General features: G+C 38.6%; 2 protein-coding genes across 2 annotated transcripts; both read right to left on the reverse strand.

Annotated features, from left to right (window-relative positions):
* Window positions 1-245: 245 nt before the first annotated feature.
* On the reverse strand, window positions 246-3,654 carry aard (alanine and arginine rich domain containing protein). Its single transcript, XM_073858341.1, has 2 exons — window positions 2,663-3,654; window positions 246-1,253 (listed from the first exon to the last, which is right to left on the reverse strand). Exons 1-2 carry the CDS (start codon window positions 2,867-2,869, stop codon window positions 1,119-1,121), a joined length of 342 nt encoding a protein of 113 aa, XP_073714442.1. The 5' UTR covers window positions 2,870-3,654; the 3' UTR covers window positions 246-1,118.
* A 1,906-nt stretch (window positions 3,655-5,560) lies between these two features.
* On the reverse strand, window positions 5,561-18,990 carry krit1 (KRIT1 ankyrin repeat containing). Its single transcript, XM_073858342.1, has 17 exons — window positions 18,915-18,990; window positions 17,272-17,421; window positions 17,040-17,196; window positions 16,830-16,922; window positions 16,531-16,660; window positions 16,107-16,350; window positions 15,064-15,179; window positions 14,825-14,968; window positions 13,555-13,711; window positions 13,337-13,444; window positions 13,071-13,229; window positions 12,799-12,948; window positions 12,546-12,712; window positions 12,352-12,439; window positions 6,685-6,891; window positions 5,952-6,068; window positions 5,561-5,873 (listed from the first exon to the last, which is right to left on the reverse strand). The coding sequence occupies exons 2-17, from the start codon at window positions 17,368-17,370 to the stop codon at window positions 5,784-5,786; spliced, it is 2,226 nt and encodes a 741-aa protein (XP_073714443.1). The 5' UTR covers window positions 17,371-17,421; window positions 18,915-18,990; the 3' UTR covers window positions 5,561-5,783.
* Window positions 18,991-18,999: the final 9 nt, after the last annotated feature.

Here is an 18,999-nt window from a genome sequence, read left to right on the forward strand (position 1 = left end):
GATAACTCGTGTCATTGTTTACTTTGGGGTTTGTACCTTTTGCATATCATTAACATCTACTAATACACACTTACACACCAAAGGAAATTTAAAATCGTGAATAGGACCATATGGTGCTTTTGAAATTAATGACTGAAATTAAACTTTGATGCTCCAAATCTTCCTACTAGATTTTACAGGTCACATTTTATTAAAAACTATGGTGAGTGCTTTACACACATTGCTATATTATATTCCACAAAAAATGCAGAATGAAGTTAAACAACTTGGTTTTGCAAGTCAATTCAACTTACTATTTTAAGTTTTAACGTGTTATAAGTTGATATAACTTATAAAAACAAGTTAAAATTGTTTAACTTAATTTACTAAGTTAAAGTAACATAAACATATATGCTGATTTGACAAAAATGCAGCATTTTTATTTACAGTGCATCAATTCCATATTATAAACCTTCAACACATGTAGATCAAACAGTCACACTAAACAGCTACATGTCGGTCTTTAATGAAATAATCATGTAGTCTATACCAAGCATGCTCAAAAAAGTGTCTCTTCCAGCTTTCTTTAGGTATCTCTGTTGTTTGAAACATGAATGGATTATGGATGGGGTTTATTGGCTTATCGGGCCGAGTAAAATGTTACATAAACAATCCGCTTCTGCATCTTTTGTAAGATTTACCCTACTTTCGAAATGCCTCATTGCAAGTTACACTTCTCAGAAAGTCAACTTTATTTCTCGTACTTCTGATTTTAAACCTTGCAGTTGTATATTTTAACATCGTGCCCTTGTATTAGCAATATCATTTATTTTTATTCAGACATTACATTTTGTCTGGTAACCAGTATTTGGTCAGATTTGTATATGCATACAAGCTTTTACATTTAGTGAGTTTTCCAATAAAGTGCCAAGAGGATAAAAGTGATTAAAAAAAACAATGTGTTTCCCTATCACAGATATAATTACAAAATACCAATTTTCAGCCAGGTCTAAACACTGGGAACAACAACATTGTGTTGTCCTCTCCTAAAGAGATCACCATTAACTCAACAAACGAGTAGAAAAATGCACATCACTGTTTATGCATTCAGCTAATACTGTCTCTGACACAAGACTGATTCATGTCTCCTCTGTGTGGTCGCTGCTGTCAGGCTCTGAAAGCAAGGATCCGTTCTCCCGTCTGAGCCTCTGAATCTCCTTGTTGAGTCCCAGCAGAGTCTGAGCCAGCTGTCGATCCTGAGATCGCATCTCCAGCTGCATATAAATCAGAGAGCAACAGATGAGCCGCTTATCAGTTACATTCACATACGGCACAGGTGTTTGTATACGCTATCAAGTCGTTCATGAAAAATCTATCATTTCATAAACATGTGGGTGATTCTCGCGAAATTAGACTTTATTAGAGGTGTCATGATACATCTTGATAAAAAAGAAAATGCAAAGTAAGAGTATCAAAATAAGCATACAGTTAAAACATCTCATGATGTACTTTTTTGCACATGATTTCAAATGACATCATACAAACCAATTTTGTTTTTTCCACATTTAAGGGGAAAAATTTCATTACCGCAACGTGTCTGGATTTAGGTTCTTTGACATGGAAATATTTATAATTAATAAAAATCAAAAAAATAAAAAGCTTCAGTGCATGTTATACTATAAACATTTACAGTAAAGAAACATGGGGTATTTGTGATCATTGGTAAATGTAGAGACAATAATAAGGAATATAAATGTGTCCAAGACCAATTTTCTCATCCTCCGCAACAATTTTCAATCATTGTTTAAGACCTCAAGGAACTAACATTTTCGCAAAAAAATTGTTGGAAGGGACATAATTGACTGTGACACTCAAGATGGTTACCAGGTAAGCAGTTCTTATTTTTTTCTCTTCAGATAAAAGTGACTTTTTTGTCATAGTACCTAGACAACTTTTTAGTTCTCATTACCGAAACATGAGTTTGTAAATGCATTTATTTAATGTTATATCATGTTGCGGTAATGATCATTTTTGATAATGATAATCTAAAAAATATAGGAAATATGTTTTAAATCCTCTAAAAATAATGATTATAGTAAGTTCAGACCTTAATCTTATATGTGCAAAATTGGCTTTAAGTTTTCTTTTATTCTGATGCTGGACACGGATTTCGTGAGAATGGACACTGGATTTCGTGAGAATCACCCATATGTGACATTGCCTTTGACAGCAGCTAAAGTGACTTTTTTTCATTTACGGTTTTTTTAAGGTCATCCTACATAATCTAAAGAACATTGTGTGAAATATAACCTTAATATCTTTCATACAGACTGAGGACATGTCAAAGATTTAAGTTAATATGAAATCCCTGAGTGATATCAGACTTTCCTGGGCTTTATCTCATAGATGATGAGACTTTTGCCTGGATTTCACTTACAATATGTAGATTTCCCAGGAATGCAATGCATATTACCAAACCAACAAAAATAAATCATATTCAATGTAAAAAACAAATCTAATACACAAACTATTCCGACAAGTCACTATCATTTAAACATCCACACAACCTTTCTGTTTCACAAAAGATTTTTTGACAAAAACAAAAATGGTTCTCCTATATGACACCACGTAAGAACACTTTAATAACATTTAATTTAAAGGTTGTGTAATGTACAAAACATACCAGTTCTGATCTTAACCATGTTATGGCTCCATCAATTTTGGCTCTTCGAAGTTCTTCGTTGACTTGGAAACTCTTTCTGATCAGATGAGCCGTCCCGACGGCGGTTCTTGGTTCTGCTGTCGTTCTGAAGGCATGCAGCAGTCTGTTCTTGATGTTCTCCAGGACCATGATGGACACCGAGTCCTCATACTGACTGTCTGAATTCATTTTAGCCAAAACAGCAATAACCAAAATGCCTTTCAAGTATTTTTCACTTGCTTTTTCTTCTACACAAGTGAAGCTGTGCCCATTCTTCCCATAAGTCTTCCCCCTCCTTTGGCGCGCCGTCTGCCTCCTTTAACCCTCTGCACAGATTGATATAGTGATTCTGTCTGGGATTTGAAGCATATTTTGTCTCTCTCTCCCTTTCTCCTTGCTCTGGGACCTGCTCGCTTGTTTTGTCACTGTTACTATGGAAAACCGGCCCCTCCACCCGGTCCCCTTCAGTAACCCCAATAAGAATGGAGGGACATTGTAGACAAAGACTATTGTTGCTTCTGAAGAACTGAAAAGATTCCCCTCCCATTTTCTTCTTGCCTCTTTTATTATGCGCCTCTAAGCTCCCATTCAAGTATTGTGTGAGAAATAGGGTGTGAGGAAGATTTCAGTCGTGTCTTTGTAAAGCATCGCCGTCTCTGTTTTAAAAGCAAGTTTTGTCTGACCTTTCGGATGGTTTCGCAGACCAACGATCTCCCTTTCAGTACAGCAAACAAATGAGCCGTTGGCAAGTCGGACATCGTGTTACTCAGCGGTTTGTTGAGTGGGAAAACGTTTTTACCACTTTTGTGGATAAAGTGAAGGAATTCTCAGAGGGACGGAGGATCCACAGAAGCGTTTTATTCTCAGGAACAGAACCTTACTGTTCTGTCCTCTGCAGCAAGGGAATACGTAAATAAAGGAAGATGGGAACGTTTGCAAAGACAATGTAGTGGAAGATGTCAACTCAGCAATTCCAGCAATTTATACATTGCCTAGCTGAAACAAAGGGAAACTGCCCCCCCTAGACCAGGGGCTAGTTGTCACATATTTTTTACTCCAGTGATTAGCCTGCTTCATAGGTAAACTTTGGGTTTTGAACATATCTAGCATTATTGCCCATGACTAATAGAAATGCACTTCCCTTTTGATCCCTACCGGGGCATGTTGTCACACTGAAACCTGCCACTACTAGACAACACATTTGCATAATTTGCCTTAAAAAAACACATACTTAAGTTACTGACAACTAGTTCTAGTGTCCTCAGAGTATAATGGAAAAATAAAATCGAAGCACAGATCTTTAAATGAATGAAGTGTCAGTATATTAATAAAATTTATTGTGCAAGCCACTGGATCACGCAAACTATAAAATAACATTCCAGGACGCCTTGCATGAAATACCGCAACCTTTTATGCTGCATTCATTGGACCATACTTGAAAATTAGATTATGTTTTACAGCCATTGAGCAGGAGGCGACATGACAGCATTATGTAGACTGAATGAGAGGCTATTAAGGCATGACAATTCGGAATAAGCCATTTATCTTGGATAGGACAGGAACCATTTCAATAGGTAATGTAAATCTGCACAGAAAAGAAACCCTGACATGATCTTCTGTCTAAATCTGTCTCATGGGTTTAAAGGGTGGTGATAGATGCTTTATTTAAAAACAACCATTTAGTGGGTTAAAATAAACATATTAGCAGAATAGCAGATATAGAAATAGTTGTATTTAATTTTAAAGGGTGGTGATAGATGTTTTATTTGAGGGAAGGCACCACAGTTTTTCAGTATTTTGCTATGTTCTTACCTCAACTTAGATGAATTAATACATCCCTATCTTTTTTCGATGCGTGCACTTGATCTTTGTGCGGCACGTCGTGATTGTGTTGGCGTTTGGCCTGGCCCCATTCATTCCTTGGGATCCAGGCGGGGATGAGTTTGGAGGCCACCGGGCACTTCCATGTTTTTCCTATTTACACATTTAAGTGTGGTGGCACAAAATAAAACTTGGCGATTTTTTTAAAGATTTTTTAAGATAAAAAATAATAACTATATTGTATGGCGGAAGAGCACTACTCTGCCTCTCGCTCAAACTCAAAAAAGTTTCCATACATACTGTAAAAAATACTTTGCTGCCTTAAAATGTTTTGTTAAATCAACTTAGATTTACAAGTCATGTCAGCAGAGATGAGTTGTCACAACTTATAAAATATAGTTGAGAAAAGTCAACTTAATTTTATAAGTTATAACAACTCACCTGTAGTTAAAACAACTCATCTCTAGTCAAGATAAATAATAGTAGGTTGAAATGACTTGTAAATCCGAGTTGATTCAACAAAAAAATTTAAGTTAGCAAAGTATTTTTTACAGTGCAATATAGTTCTCATTTTTTATCCACTTAAAAATCACCACATTTTATTTTGTGCCACCATACTTACTCGTGTAACTACTCTTGTAACAGTCTTTAAATAGGGAAAACATGGAAGTGTTTGGTTGCTTTTAAATTCATCCCTGCCTGGATCCCAAGGAATGAATGGGGCCAGGCCAAATGCCAACACACCCACAACGCGCTGCACAAAGATCAAGTGCACGCATCGAAAAAAGACAGTTATGCATCAACTTGTCCAAGCTGAGGTAAGAACATAGTAAAGTATTGAAAAATTGTGGTGTTTTCCTTTAAAAACTTCTATTGAGTGAGTTAAAATAAACATATTAGCAGAATAGCAAATATAAAAATAGTTATATTTAATTTATAACTTATTTAGAACTATTCTTTATTGATTCGATAGTAAATGTTGATATTAATTTCTTAAGACATAATGCTTAAAGTTAATAAACAACCGTTTTCTCATTTTAAATTAATAAAAATGACCAATTATATTTAAGAAAAATGACAACGCACAAATTTATTAAGACATTATAAAATGGATATAATAGCATATACAGTAAGAAAATATAACATAGTAAATTAGGTTAACATTATAATATCTAAAAGCTTTTTGGTAAAAACAATTCTTATATATTTTAAAATAGCATAAAATAATCAAAACAACTGCAAAAAGGCAAGGATGTAGTATGTGTGCTTCTCTTCAGTGAAATTAACCATAAGCATATTTATCTGACGGGGCTCTGTCGTTTGGTGTAATCTGTCCACTTAACTTCATCAGCAGCTTGACAATAAGTCCGGCCTGCAGACAAAAGACGTGCACAATCACTGATCCATCTCACTTTTGCGGTAGGGCACTAATGCATTGGCCGTAACGTACCTGTTTGGTGTGTACTACAAAGTTCTTCTTGTTCTCCAGACTGTGGATTTGGACATATTGATCAGCCTGACCCAGCTGCCACATAAATGCCCCATACTCCAGACTGAGATGCAGCACCTGATACACGAAAACAGTTGCTTTAACTAAAGAAAGGGCATCAGCCAGACACACTATTATATGAAGAGCTCAGATGCAAAAACCCTCTAAGTGCACTGACATGTGTTCTTGTAAATAAGCTTTTTTATCAGGCTCTTATGTTTAAGGTCAGCAGTTTCACTTTAATGGCAATGAAAAGGTTATTAGGCAGTAATTGAAATGCCTTATTGTAACATATGTCACTTTAGTCATTTCATTATTGTGATTTAAAATTTGACTGTCTTTAGCTGCAAAAACAAACAACTTTTAATTACATGCAAAAAAAATCTCCAGCTCTAAAAAAAAAGTATCCACTCTTCATTGTTCTTTCTGAAAAAAGGTTAAAGAGTCAAAAAGGTGATCGATATTCTAATAAATTCGGTAAGTCTACTTTAACCGGATAAAAACTTGAACACCTTGACGCACTCCCATCGTCATTTTTCCAATTCATCTCCATGCACTTGAGGACTTTACAAACCAGTATTTCTAAATGCCAGATATTTCATAACATTATCTAATTTAAACAGAGGTGGCATTTAGCAACTTCTACATCTGAGCTTTTCATATGTCATGTTTGGTAAACAAAACATTTTCTTACTTTTGTTTCCATGTTCATTAGATGAAGACCTTTGTTGTTGACACCTACATACACTCGGATGACTTTGTGGGTACTGGAGCTGGCTTTGGTAAACACCTGACCCGTGAAGAAAGCCGCTCCATAGGTGGGAATATCCCAGCAGTTCTGCAAGAAGAGTCTCTGGAGATGGTGCATCTCTTTACTTACACCCTCACTGGTGCTCAGGCTCTACGGATTTTTAAATCAATAAAGGAATTTCAATTAAGTTGATCAATCTGGTGTCAGTATGTTATTACAACATAGAAAATGTACCATTTCATTAAGCGACAACCAATACAATCAAATTAATATTTTTTTGTAAATGGTTCAATAAATTGGTTCAATTGTTCAAAATAAATTTGCAGATTACTTGCATACATTCTCTTTTTTGAGGACCAAGTCTAAAATTTCATTTTAAAAGAATATTTGGGGGATAATTGCAAAAATGTCAATGTGGTGTAACTGGTTTGTGTCAAATGGTGTAACTAGTATTTTTTTAATGAAAATATAAATATATTCATAAAAAATGTGGAATAAAATATAATCATCTAGTTTAGTGTAATATGATTTTTTTACATATATTTTTACATTATTTGTCAAAGATTATTTAGAAAACAGAGCTGTGCATATGTCAGGACAAATATTACAAAAACGCTTTAAAATTTACATTTAGAAATAACTAATAATATGATATTTTAAAATTATTATTTTTTAAGATTACGCTTACATGCCATCAATGTGGATAAAATATTTAATATTTCTCATTCTTTGGCACAATTGGCGGTTATACCATTTGACATTTTCAGGTCCATTCAGTCTTATTATTCATAAAAATGCTGCAAATTTAATTTTTTATTGCATAAAATTAACATGAATACACAATGTGCATTGAAATAAACCTGATGCATGCTATTAAAACAAGTTTTTTTATATATATTTTAGAATTTCTCATCTTGCCAAACCGTTTTTGTCACTGACCCAAATAACACTTTATTTTTATTTTTAAAAAGTCTAAAAATTCTGGTTTTATTTCATTTTGAAAGAATATTTGGGGGATAATTGCAAAAATGTCAATGGCGTGTAACCGGTCTGTGCCAACTGGTGTAACTGAAAATATAAATATATTCATAAAAAATTTGGAATAAAATATTATCATCTAGTTTAGTGTAATATGATTTTTTTACATACATTTTTACATCATTTGTCAAAGATTATTAAGAAAACAGAGCAGTTTTCAGCATATGACAGGACAAATATTACAAAAACGCATTAAAATTTACATTTAGAATATTTCTCATTCTTTTTGTTATGAACTCTGTCTGTGTACCCTGTCTTGTACTCTTATTTTGAAGTCATGTCTGTGTCATCCATGTCTGTAGTTCTTTGTAGTTCTTTTGTTCATTGGTCCGTGTGATGATTGTTCCCCAGGTGTGTCTTGTTTTCCCTGATTACTCTGTGTATTTAAGCCTAGTGTTTCCAGTGTCTGATGTCGATCGTTATTTGATGTTATGGTGTTTTCGTGTTCCGTGTTCTTGGTTCCTTGTTGGACTTCTTGATATGTTTTGTTTGTTTGTTGTTATTTTTAATAAAACTCACTGCATTTGGATCCGCATCCTGTCTTACCTGGATTTCACCCGTAACAGAACGATCGACCATTAAGGATCCAGCAGCAATTCCTCGCTCCCCTGTGTGTTTCCCCTCGTGCTTCCAAGGTTTCCCTGTGTTTTGTCCGACCCCGCTCACAAGATGACTTCCGCCGTGTCTGAGCCGGTGCACAAGTCACCAGGTTATCCGGTTCATCCCGTGAAAGCCCGGGTCGGCTGCTTAATCTCCAGTGTGTTGGATTACCCGCTGATCACTGTCCGAGCGACCAGAATCTCTGGATCGCTCGTTTCCTCGAGTGAATCCCCGAGTGAATCCCCGAGTGAATCCCCGAGTGAATCCCCGAGTGAATCCCCGAGTGAATCCCCGAGTGAATCCCCGAGTGAATCCCCGAGTGAATCCCCGAGTGAATCCCCGAGTGAATCCCCGAGTGAATCTTTCCCAAGTGAATCTCCGAGTGAATCTTTCCTGAGTGAATCTTTCCTGAGTGAATCTTCCCTGTGTAAATCTCTGAGTGAGTTTTCCCTGTGTAAATCTCTGAGTGAATCTTCCCTGAGTCAATCTCCGAGTGAATCGTCCCCGAGCAGATCCCCAAGTGAATCATCGGCCAGCAGGTGTGTTACATCACATGAGACAGCTACAGAGCTCTTGAAACTGTTTGTGCCCATTGATTCACTGAAGGCCTCGGAGCTCCTAGAACTTTTTAATCTTTGTGAATCATCCCTGTTAGCACTGGCATTGTGCTATGTTTTTTCAGTGTGTGGCTCACCAGTTCAACGGCAGATCAACCAGACTCATGAACACGAGTCCTCCGAGCCGAGTGAATCTCCCGAGTCCTCTGAGCCGAGTGAATCTCCCGAGTCCTCTGAGCCGAGTGAATCTCCCGAGTCCTCTGAGCCGAGTGAATCTCCTGAGTCCTCTGAGCCGAGTGAATCTCCCGAGTCCTCTGAGCCGAGTGAATCTCTCGAGTCCTCTGAGCCGAGTGAATCTCCCGAGTCCTCTGAGCCGAGTGAATCTCCCGAGTCCTCTGAGCCGAGTGAATCTCCTGAGTCCTCTGAGCCGAGTGAATCTCCCGAGTCCTCTGAGCCGAGTGAATCTCTCGAGTCCTCTGAGCCGAGTGAATCTCCCGAGTCCTCTGAGCCGAGTGAATCTCCCGAGTCCTCTGAGCCGAGTGAATCTCCCGAGTCCTCTGAGCCGAGTGAATCTCCCGAGTCCTCTGAGCCGAGTGAATCTCCCGAGTCCTCTGAGCCGAGTGAATCTCCCGAGTCCTCTGAGCCGAGTGAATCTCCCGAGTCCTCTGAAGCTTCTGATTCCCCTGAGCCGAGTGAGTCATCTGAGCCGAGTGAGTCATCTGAGCCGAGTGAGTCATCTGAGCCGAGTGAGTCATCTGAGCCGAGTGAGTCATCTGAGCCGAGTGAGTCATCTGAGCCGAGTGAGTCATCTGAGCCGAGTGAGTCATCTGAGCCGAGTGAGTCATCTGAGCCGAGTGAGTCATCTGAGCCGAGTGAGTCATCTGAGCCGAGTGAGTCATCTGAGCCGAGTGAGTCATCTGAGCCGAGTGAGTCATCTGAGCCGAGTGAGTCATCTGAGCCCCATTGGTCAGCTAGTGTGGTCACCGCGATGCCCCAGAGACTCTTTGTCGTCACAAAGACTATGGCCAGTGCTGAACTCTCTGCATGTCCCAAGATGACTGTCCCCAAGCTCTTTGCCCTCACTGTCTGGTCTGAGATGTCTATATTTGAACTTACTGCCCTGTCTAATCAGGCCCAGAGGGCCTCTCTCTGTTCTCCTGTACCCAGGTTCATGATACCACCAGCACCACCCTGGTTTCCAGTCCCTCTCTGGTCTCCGGCTCCGCCCTGGCTTCCCGCCCTGCCGGCTCCGCCCTGGCTTCCCGCCCTGCCGGCTCCGCCCTGGCTTCCCGCCCTGCCGGCTCCACCCTGGTCCCAGTTTCCGCCTTGGCTGCCTGCTTCGCCCGCGGCTCCGCCCTGGCTCCAGCCTCCGCCCGCGGCTCCGCCCTGGCTCCAGCCTCCGCCCGCGGCTCCGCCCTGGCTCCAGCCTCCGCCCGCGGCTCCGCCCTGGCTCCAGCCTCCGCCCGCGGCTCCGCCCTGGCTCCAGCCTCCGCCCGCGGCTCCGCCCTGGCTCCAGCCTCCGCCCGCGGCTCCGCCCTGGCTCCAGCCTCCGCCCGCGGCTCCGCCCTGGCTCCAGCCTCCGCCCGCGGCTCCGCCCTGGCTCCAGCCTCCGCCCGCGGCTCCGCCGTGGTCCCTGTCTTTGCCTACGGCTCCGCCCTGGCCCTTGGACTTTCATGGCCTTGGCCCACCATCCCTCCCCCGGGTCCACCTCCATGCCACCGCCCTCCTAGACTGTTGTACTTTGGGGTTTTCTGGGGGGCGTCTGGAAGCCGCCCTTTGAGGGGGGGCTATGTTATGAACTCTGTCTGTGTACCCTGTCTTGTACTCTTATTTTGAAGTCATGTCTGTGTCATCCATGTCTGTAGTTCTTTGTAGTTCTTTTGTTCATTGGTCCGTGTGATGATTGTTCCCCAGGTGTGTCTTGTTTTCCCTGATTACTCTGTGTATTTAAGCCTAGTGTTTCCAGTGTCTGATGTCGATCGTTATTTGATGTTATGGTGTTTTCGTGTTCCGTGTTCTTGGTTCCTTGTTGGACTTCCTGATATGTTTTGTTTGTTTGTTGTTATTTTTAATAAAACTCACTGCATTTGGATCCGCATCCTGTCTTACCTGGATTTCACCCGTAACACTTTTGGTGCAATTGGCGGTTACACAATTTGACATTTTCAGGTCCATTCAGTCTTGTCGTTCATAAAAATGCTGCAAATGTAATTTTTATTGCATAAAATTAACATGAATACACAATGTCATGTGCATTTAAATAAACCTGATGCATGCTTTAAAACAAGTTTTTTATATATATATTTTAGAATTTCTCATCTTGCCAAACCGTTTTTGTCACTGACCCAAATAACACTTTATTTTTATTTAAAAAAAGTCTAAAAATTCTGGTTTTATTTCATTTTGAAAGAATATTTGGGGGATAATTGCAAATATGTCAATGTGGTGTAACCGGTCTGTGTCATTTGGTGTAACTAGTATTTTTTTAATGAAAAATAAATATATTCATAAAAAAATGTGGAATAATATATAATCATCTAGTTTAGTGTATTATGATTTTTTACATACATTTTTACATCATTTGTCAAAGATTATTAAGAAAACAGAGTAATTTTCAGCATATGTCAGGACAAATATTACAAAAACTCATTAAAATTATTAAAATGAGAATATTTCTCAATCTTTGGTGCAATTGACGGTTACACCATTTTACATTTTTAGGTCCATTAAGTCTTATCTTTCATAAAAATGGTGCAAATGTAATTTTTTATTGCATAAAATTAACATAAATACACAATGTGCATTGAAATAAACCTGATGCATGCTTTAAAACATTTTTTTTTAGGATTTTAGAATTTCTTATCTTGCCAAAGCGTTTTTGTCACTGACCCAAATAAAGCTTTATTTTTATAAAACCTAATATCCTTTATTACTAGGGCTGGAACAGTAAATCGTGCAATTCTGCTTGCTATGTTTCTTAATGAATTACAGTGAAAAGCTGCTACAGCCAAAAGCCAGATGGCGCTCTTGTGCAAAATCAATACAGCTCCAGGAAATGTTTAGGCATGTTTACATCACTGTTCATCAAACCCTTTCAGGTATTTTCATGAAAATAAAGAATATTTATAAAAATTGTGTTTGACGAGTGTTTTTATAATGTATGTTATAAACGACACAAACTCAAAGTGATTTTAGCTTGAAAAGGACTTTCTAATGATCAGATAGCCGTAGTACATGAAAGAGCTGTGCATAATATCGCCTTTGCGATTCAGAGGTGATAGCAGACAGGTATTATCATGTGTATTGCGAAATACCGCGCCAAACTGGTAGCCAAAGGTTTTTCTCCTTCTCCAAGTCCATGAAATACAAATCTATTTTAATGTATCTTTTTTAAACATGAACACAGAAAACACACCTTGTACTCATGAAGTATTCGGTTGGTCCAATGATGTGCTTTGCTCTTGACTTTTGAGATGGGAACTATGGATTTCAGGTTTTCTTCACTGCGTAAAACAAGCAAATATTCACAAACCACAGGCATGTTAAACAGTTTCAGAAATCATTTAAATGGGGTGATCTAAGCATGAATGTGAGCTCCAGACTACATACTTCAAAAATCCCTGTTTGTGTTTCTTGCTGTCGTAGTTGCCGTAAATAATCTGCAAGAGAAGGCTGGCGAGAGTAATTAGCTTGCTGTCTGAGGTTGATAAAAAACCTTTGAGGAGACAGTGGCGAGCTTCATCAAAGAGGATGAGGATTGACAGTGGATCATCAACCTGGAGGAACATAGAAAAATCTACACTGTAAAAGCCCAATCTGTTGGATCTGATTGACATTTTATTATCTGAAGAAAGTTAAAAACCTTTTTCTCTATCTCTAAAGGCAGCCGAACATCTCTCCGCAAGAAAAGCTGTGGTGTTTCCCTCTGTGGATCCAGCGCGGTTAGATCAGTCACTATCTCACTCCAGATCCGTAAGTGCTGCAAGGGCTTGTGGTACGGTTTCAATTGTAGACTGAGATAAGATAAAAACAAAACCATCTCAGATTTACTCCAAAACTGCTATTGCAAGTATGCTATCCTGCTCTAAAACGAATAACTAGGTTGTTGAATGTGATATGCGAGTGTGGTGGCTCACTGAGGTTCTCAGAGCAGATCCAGATGGTAAAGTACTGCTGTGTCTCCTGAGACAGTCTCATGCCTTCCATGATTTGCTGCACTGTTGTGTTGTTCCCATGTTTCAGCTCCACGGAGCGGTACGATCCATCCATGCGATAAATTCTCACCTTTTCATACTGAAACACACACACACATACCACTCAGTCCCTGCAGGGATTAATATTATAATGAAGGCACTGAACTGTAGCTCTGTCTAGGAGGACTTGGAGGATTTCAAGCTTACAGGTTTATTGCTGGCCTGCTGAAGAAGTTTCACTGTCTCCTCCCAGTTGTTCTGCTTGTTTTCTTCACATACTTGAACAGGAGATCGTTTCTGTTGGTCTTCAATGTGCTTTTATTGAGAAGACAGACAGTAATAAGTAAAACACAAATCAGACAAATTGTATACAACATGGGCTGAATCTCACCGAAACCCCAAATGGTCTGTAGCATCTTTCTCACCCTGTCTATCTCTGGATGCTGCAGAAGTAACTGTACAATTTCTGCATGGCCTCCACCCGCTGCAAAGTGTAATGGAGAGCTTAGCTGCCCGTTCAGCAGGTTAGGATTGCAATTTCCTTTCTCCAACAAAAGCTTTGTGGCCTCCACCTTTCCATGCCTGTAGACGGAGAAAGTAGATATATTTTGGGGACACATTTCAAGTGAGAGAAAGGTTACATCGTGTTACAGGGACGCAGGAAGTATGGCAAGGGAGACGCAGCATCTCGTTCCCTTTTCAGGGAACAACAGTTACATACATAACCCGAGACGTTTTCATGTGTCAAACACAAATATGCAAAAAAAGCATTTTGGTATGAATCAACATTCGCATACAGAAGATATAAGCATTTGAAGTGAATAGTTTAGCACGTGTGCTTAAAAAGTCTAGATTTTTATGATATTATCCTACACTACATTAGCCTGGCTCCGCCCTCCTACGTGCTTCCGCTTAATTTTCATTTAGCTTCAGTACTACGTCTGGGACTGCTCTGTAGAGTTTCGTTTTCTCCTGCAAAAATCTGCAGGACCAATCAGCGAACAGATGGGGGTGGCTAAGAACGATGACGTTGAGGTCGTGCGTCAGTTTGAATTGTAGTTCAGTAATGGCAGCGGACAAACACGTGAGAAAATCTATTCGGTCCGTTGTTGCAAAACTGCCGAATATACAGAAGTTAAAGCTGGAGCAAGAACCAGGTTTGCTAAGTTTTGTTTGTCTGATTATTCTTACTTGTGGTTTCCGGCCGGTTTTGGTGCATGATATACGTCACGACCAAACGTTAGCGATTGGTTATGGCAGATTCAGAGTGACTCTGGGCAGATCCAATAGTTTTAAACTTCAACAGAGGACCCTCCTTAACGGAAGTAACGCTTTGCAATGGAGCGTGGCCAGACTCTCTGTACAAATGAAATGAATGTACGAGAGTCTGGTTGGACCAGGCTAACACTACATAGGGAATAATATGGATTTTTTTCCAGAAAACTTCTTGCAGAAAATAGATTCAAGCACTTTCAATGACCTGTATCTATATATGTATGTATATTTTCAAAAACTTCCCAGGCCATGTAACATTTGGGGCAAGGAAGCAAATGGACTTATATAGAAACATCAATTTAATATCTTATTGTATTCAGTAAATCTAGAAAAATGTTAATTGTACCCTATTATGAACCGTCATTCAATATCAAATTTATTTTAAGGGGAATATGTGTTAAAAAAAGTCAAAGTCTATACCAGCATGAATAGTGAATGGGAGCCCAGTGGTCACTGTCCAGTTGTTTAACCGAGAAGCCGCTGTCCAATAGTTTGGACAAAAGCTCAGTGTCTCCCTCACAGGCACTGCGGTGTAAAGGGAAATCATCCACCCACTGGCGCTCTCTACAGGAAACAGAAACATCAAGTCAACTGGATTGTTAAAATGAAGTTTGCATCTGTGTAACTCGGTTGCAAAGCGCAGTGAATTTTATACTGACTTGTCCTCTGTTACGCTGGACATGCTGTGTTGCCATTTGTCTCTCTTTGGAATCTGGATTTTGGAATAATCTGGTGCTCCCAAGCCAAAGTAAGGGTTAATGATGACTTTATCCACCTGTGCAACAGAGTAAGTATAATTTAAAGGGGACATAACATGAAAATGTGACTTTTCCATGTTTAAATGCTATAATTTGGTCCCCAGTGCCTCTATCAACCTAAAAATTGTGTAAAAGATCTACCCAGTAACTAAGTTTTGGTAAACCATTCTCTGCAAGCATGCAGACTAGGCCAGTGGTTTTCAAACTGGGGGCCGCGAGATGGTGCCAGGGGGGCCCCAGTTTTATGACATTTTATGAAATACATTAATTTATCATGAATTCTGTGTAATTAAACCTAAAAAAAATAAGGCTACTAACCAAAAGCACTACTTTTTTTTAGAATTTAATGGTTTTTTTTTTTATTAAAATGTTTTAGAGTTTTAGAACAGTTTTTTGTCACAAATTTTCTTTGGGGGGCCGCGAAGGAATGCACCGTACACAAGGGGGGCCGCACGCTGAAAAAGTTTGGGAACCACTGGAATAGGTAATTGAAATTTGGCTCTTGTGAAGTCAGAAGGGGATAAAACCACCCCTTCATCTGCACTATCCAACCACAGCACTGCCATTTAGTACAGAGATCAACTCGTTTCCATTTAACAGGACACACCCAAACCGCACATTTTTGCTCACACCTTCAAAGTAACAATTTGAACATGCTATAATAAATTATCTATATGATATTTTGAGCTAAAATTTCACATACGTAATCTGGGGACACCAAAGATTTATTTAACATTTTAAAAAAGTCTTGTGGAATGTCCCCTTTAAAACGTCTTACAATCATCAAATGTAGAGGAGAGCTGCACGTGGAATGCTTTATAAAAAAATACAGTATGACTTCTTGGGTAACAATTCAGACAACAGGCTTAAAAACCTGCGCATATAATATATCAGCTTCTACACACTGCTCACATCCATAAAACAATTATACAAGGGAGTCTTACTCTGTTGGTGTACTGCAGATCTGATCCATAAAGTGGGTTCTCAATGCACATGTCGACTTTCTCCAATGACATCATCTTGCTTTTGATCTCCAGAGCCGTGTAGCCCATATGCAGCAGACTGTCGTTCTGCTTGCTCTCCACAATGTATGCCGGGTTACTCACGTTAGTCTTCACACGGTCAACCGGAGCAGGCCGGAACAGCGCGGGAATGGCATGAGGCACCGTGTGCTGCTCTGCCAACCACCTGAGATGACAGCAATGTTTGCCACATCTGACATATTTGATGACCTATTTAAGACTATTAAAGACTTTTTGACCTCAAAACTGACAAAACTACTTTTTAGTAAAAATATTGATTTCTGGGATGATCATAACAGAAATCTTTAGTATGATCAAGATGGTTAGTTATGAAGCGCAAACTTACTTGTCCAGGGCAAGCAGCATCTTTGAGGTGATTGAGGAGAAATGGGCACTGGTTTCACTACACACACGCATAATGTCCTGAAGGCAGTAAAAACTGGGACTCCCAGGGTGATAAACAGACTTGCTGTTGTCTTTGACATTGAGAAACATATCAAATTCGCCCCAGAAGAGCCATTAAAAAAACCTGCACTGGCCACCACAGCCACCACTCTTGTAGCATTAGTAACCTTTGAAACCAACTGGTTTCAAATGCATATAAATTGTTTACATTTATTTTACAAAGCAATTTGTGAGTTTTACCTTTGACATTGATTGGCACAATACATAAGGAGGCTTCCTTCCCTTCACTGTCACCATTTAATGGGAACTTCTTCATGTGCACAACACGTTTCCCTGCAACAAACGTAAGCTTTGGGGTAATTAATCGATAACAGGTCTTAACATGCCTATTATGGTACCTTAGAAGTGAATGAAACCAAACACCACACATAATGATAAATGACTACAGACCTATTATGCCCTGGTTATTCGATATGGGCTTGGTGGTTTCGTCAACATACTCCAGAATCGACTTTGTCCGGTCTCTGTCGGTGTGAATTTTCGTCCCAAGAAGGACCTTCTTACGTTTTTTCTCTTTACCCTCCAGGGGAAGTTCAATGAGTAAAATCTGCATGGAAATTAAGTTTTAAACATGGTAATGTCTATGATGAAACTAAAGCATAGCGTTTGCCAATAATCTTACCTCATAGGCTTTAGCTCTGTATTCTTTGGAGTTCAAGCTGGCTGCGCTCTTTGGTCGAATAACAGCTACAAACACCTCCTCTAACTCTTGATTTCCCATCACGCAGCTCCTCTTTAGTCCCTACTGACAAGAACTTTTCAAAGACCATGCCTGCAATTATTTTAAAAAGCATGTTAAATGATCATAGGCCTCCTAAGAAGCAAGTTATGAATGCATTTAGTACACTGCTATGCATAAAATACATATACAAATCTAAATATGAAGGATGCAGCGATAGGATTTATTGGAAAATACAGATAATAAGAAATAACTATAGCTGATTGTGATAGTGACATTACTTAAGTGATTTGCAATAATTAAAAAAAACTATATTCAAACTATATTTTGTACAGATTTAATTTACAAAATTTACAAAATTAATTTTCTATTATTTACAAACAGAAAAAATTTGGACTATGCAAATGACATTATGCAATTTAATGCCTTAATGTGCAGTTAATCAAACTATCGCTTTGTTATAAAGGCTTTTTCAACTATAGTCGTCAATATGCCAATGGTTTTAAATTGATCAGAAATTGACTGATAAACAGCAGCAGCTGATGACAAAATACTAAAGTATAGTATAATTTAGTATTTTCTATAGTAAACTGTATACTGCTTGTATATTATAATAAATACTCAACCTTTTACATGTCTATTATAGCATCATATAATGACTATATAGTATTAACTAGACCAGTGGTTCCCAAACTTTTTCAGCGTGCGGCCCCCCCTTGTGTACAGTGCATTCCTTCACGGCCCCCCAAAGAAAATTGTTCTAAGAAATTGTTCTCTAAAAAAAACATTAAATTATACAAAAAAGTTAGTTGCTTTTGGTTAGTAGCCTTATTTTTTTAGGTTTAATTACACAGAATTCATGATAAAATAATGTATTTTATAAAATGTCGTAAAACTGGGGTCCCCCTGGCACCATCTCACGTCCCCCAGTTTGAAAACCACTGAACTAGACCATTATATATTCTGTAAACTATAGCAAGTATTTAATATGAACAAAGACACCACCGCATTTAGGAACTGTAAAAAATATATGTAGCATTTTTGGCAAATCAACATATATTTTTATGTTACTTTTAACTTAAAATATTAGGTGGAATTAACTTGCAAATCCAAGTTAATTTAACTTCATATTTTATATTTACATAATACATTGTACAGTTTACTAGTAAATAATCAAGTATACCTCAGTATTTTTAATGTTGGTACTAAACGTACTACTGGTTGTAAAAGTAACACTACTAGTGATGTTAGCCCTAATAGCTTTTAACTTAAACAAGCGCAAATGCAAAGTCGTATATTTAGTTTTTCTTTATTTAAACATTAAATTACTTTTAAAACTAAAGTAATATCCATAGTATCACAAGTATTAATACTATTAAATAAAACAAACAGCCGTCAACTTCTGATACAAGTTGTTAGGAACTTGAATTGTATCGGGCTACACCTCATAACTTAGTTCAGAAACTGAGGACAACAACATCATTGTTAGTAATTGGTTAGCTACAACAGTTAGATTCCTGTAATTGTTTAAAAAAAAAAACACCGTAGTGAAATATAAAAAGCACAAATAGAGACTCTTTACATACCTCATGTATTGTTCTGTCATATTTCTAACAACAAAGAGGCTGTTCCGACTGTAGCCGGAAGTTAGGTGTGTATTTCAAAATAAAG

Source organism: Misgurnus anguillicaudatus, chromosome 20 (genome assembly GCF_027580225.2).
Source record: "Misgurnus anguillicaudatus chromosome 20, ASM2758022v2, whole genome shotgun sequence".
NCBI lineage: Eukaryota > Metazoa > Chordata > Actinopteri > Cypriniformes > Cobitidae > Misgurnus > Misgurnus anguillicaudatus.

What these genes read in the sequence shown, in the direction of transcription:
- aard (XM_073858341.1), bottom strand. Translation starts at nt 2,869, where the DNA reads ATGAATTCAGACAGTCAGTATGAGGACTCGGTGTCCATCATGGTCCTG. An exon ending in CATGGTTAAGATCAGAACTG is followed by an intron (nt 1,254 to 2,662) that starts GTATGTTTTGTA and finishes ATTTATATGCAG; the next exon opens with CTGGAGATGCGATCTCAGGA.
- krit1 (XM_073858342.1), bottom strand. Translation starts at nt 17,370, where the DNA reads ATGGGAAATCAAGAGTTAGAGGAGGTGTTTGTAGCTGTTATTCGACCA. An exon ending in ACAGAGCTAAAGCCTATGAG is followed by an intron (nt 17,197 to 17,271) that starts GTAAGATTATTG and finishes ATTTCCATGCAG; the next exon opens with ATTTTACTCATTGAACTTCC. An exon ending in TCTGCTCTGAGAACCTCAGT is followed by an intron (nt 12,949 to 13,070) that starts GAGCCACCACAC and finishes TCTTATCTCAGT; the next exon opens with CTACAATTGAAACCGTACCA.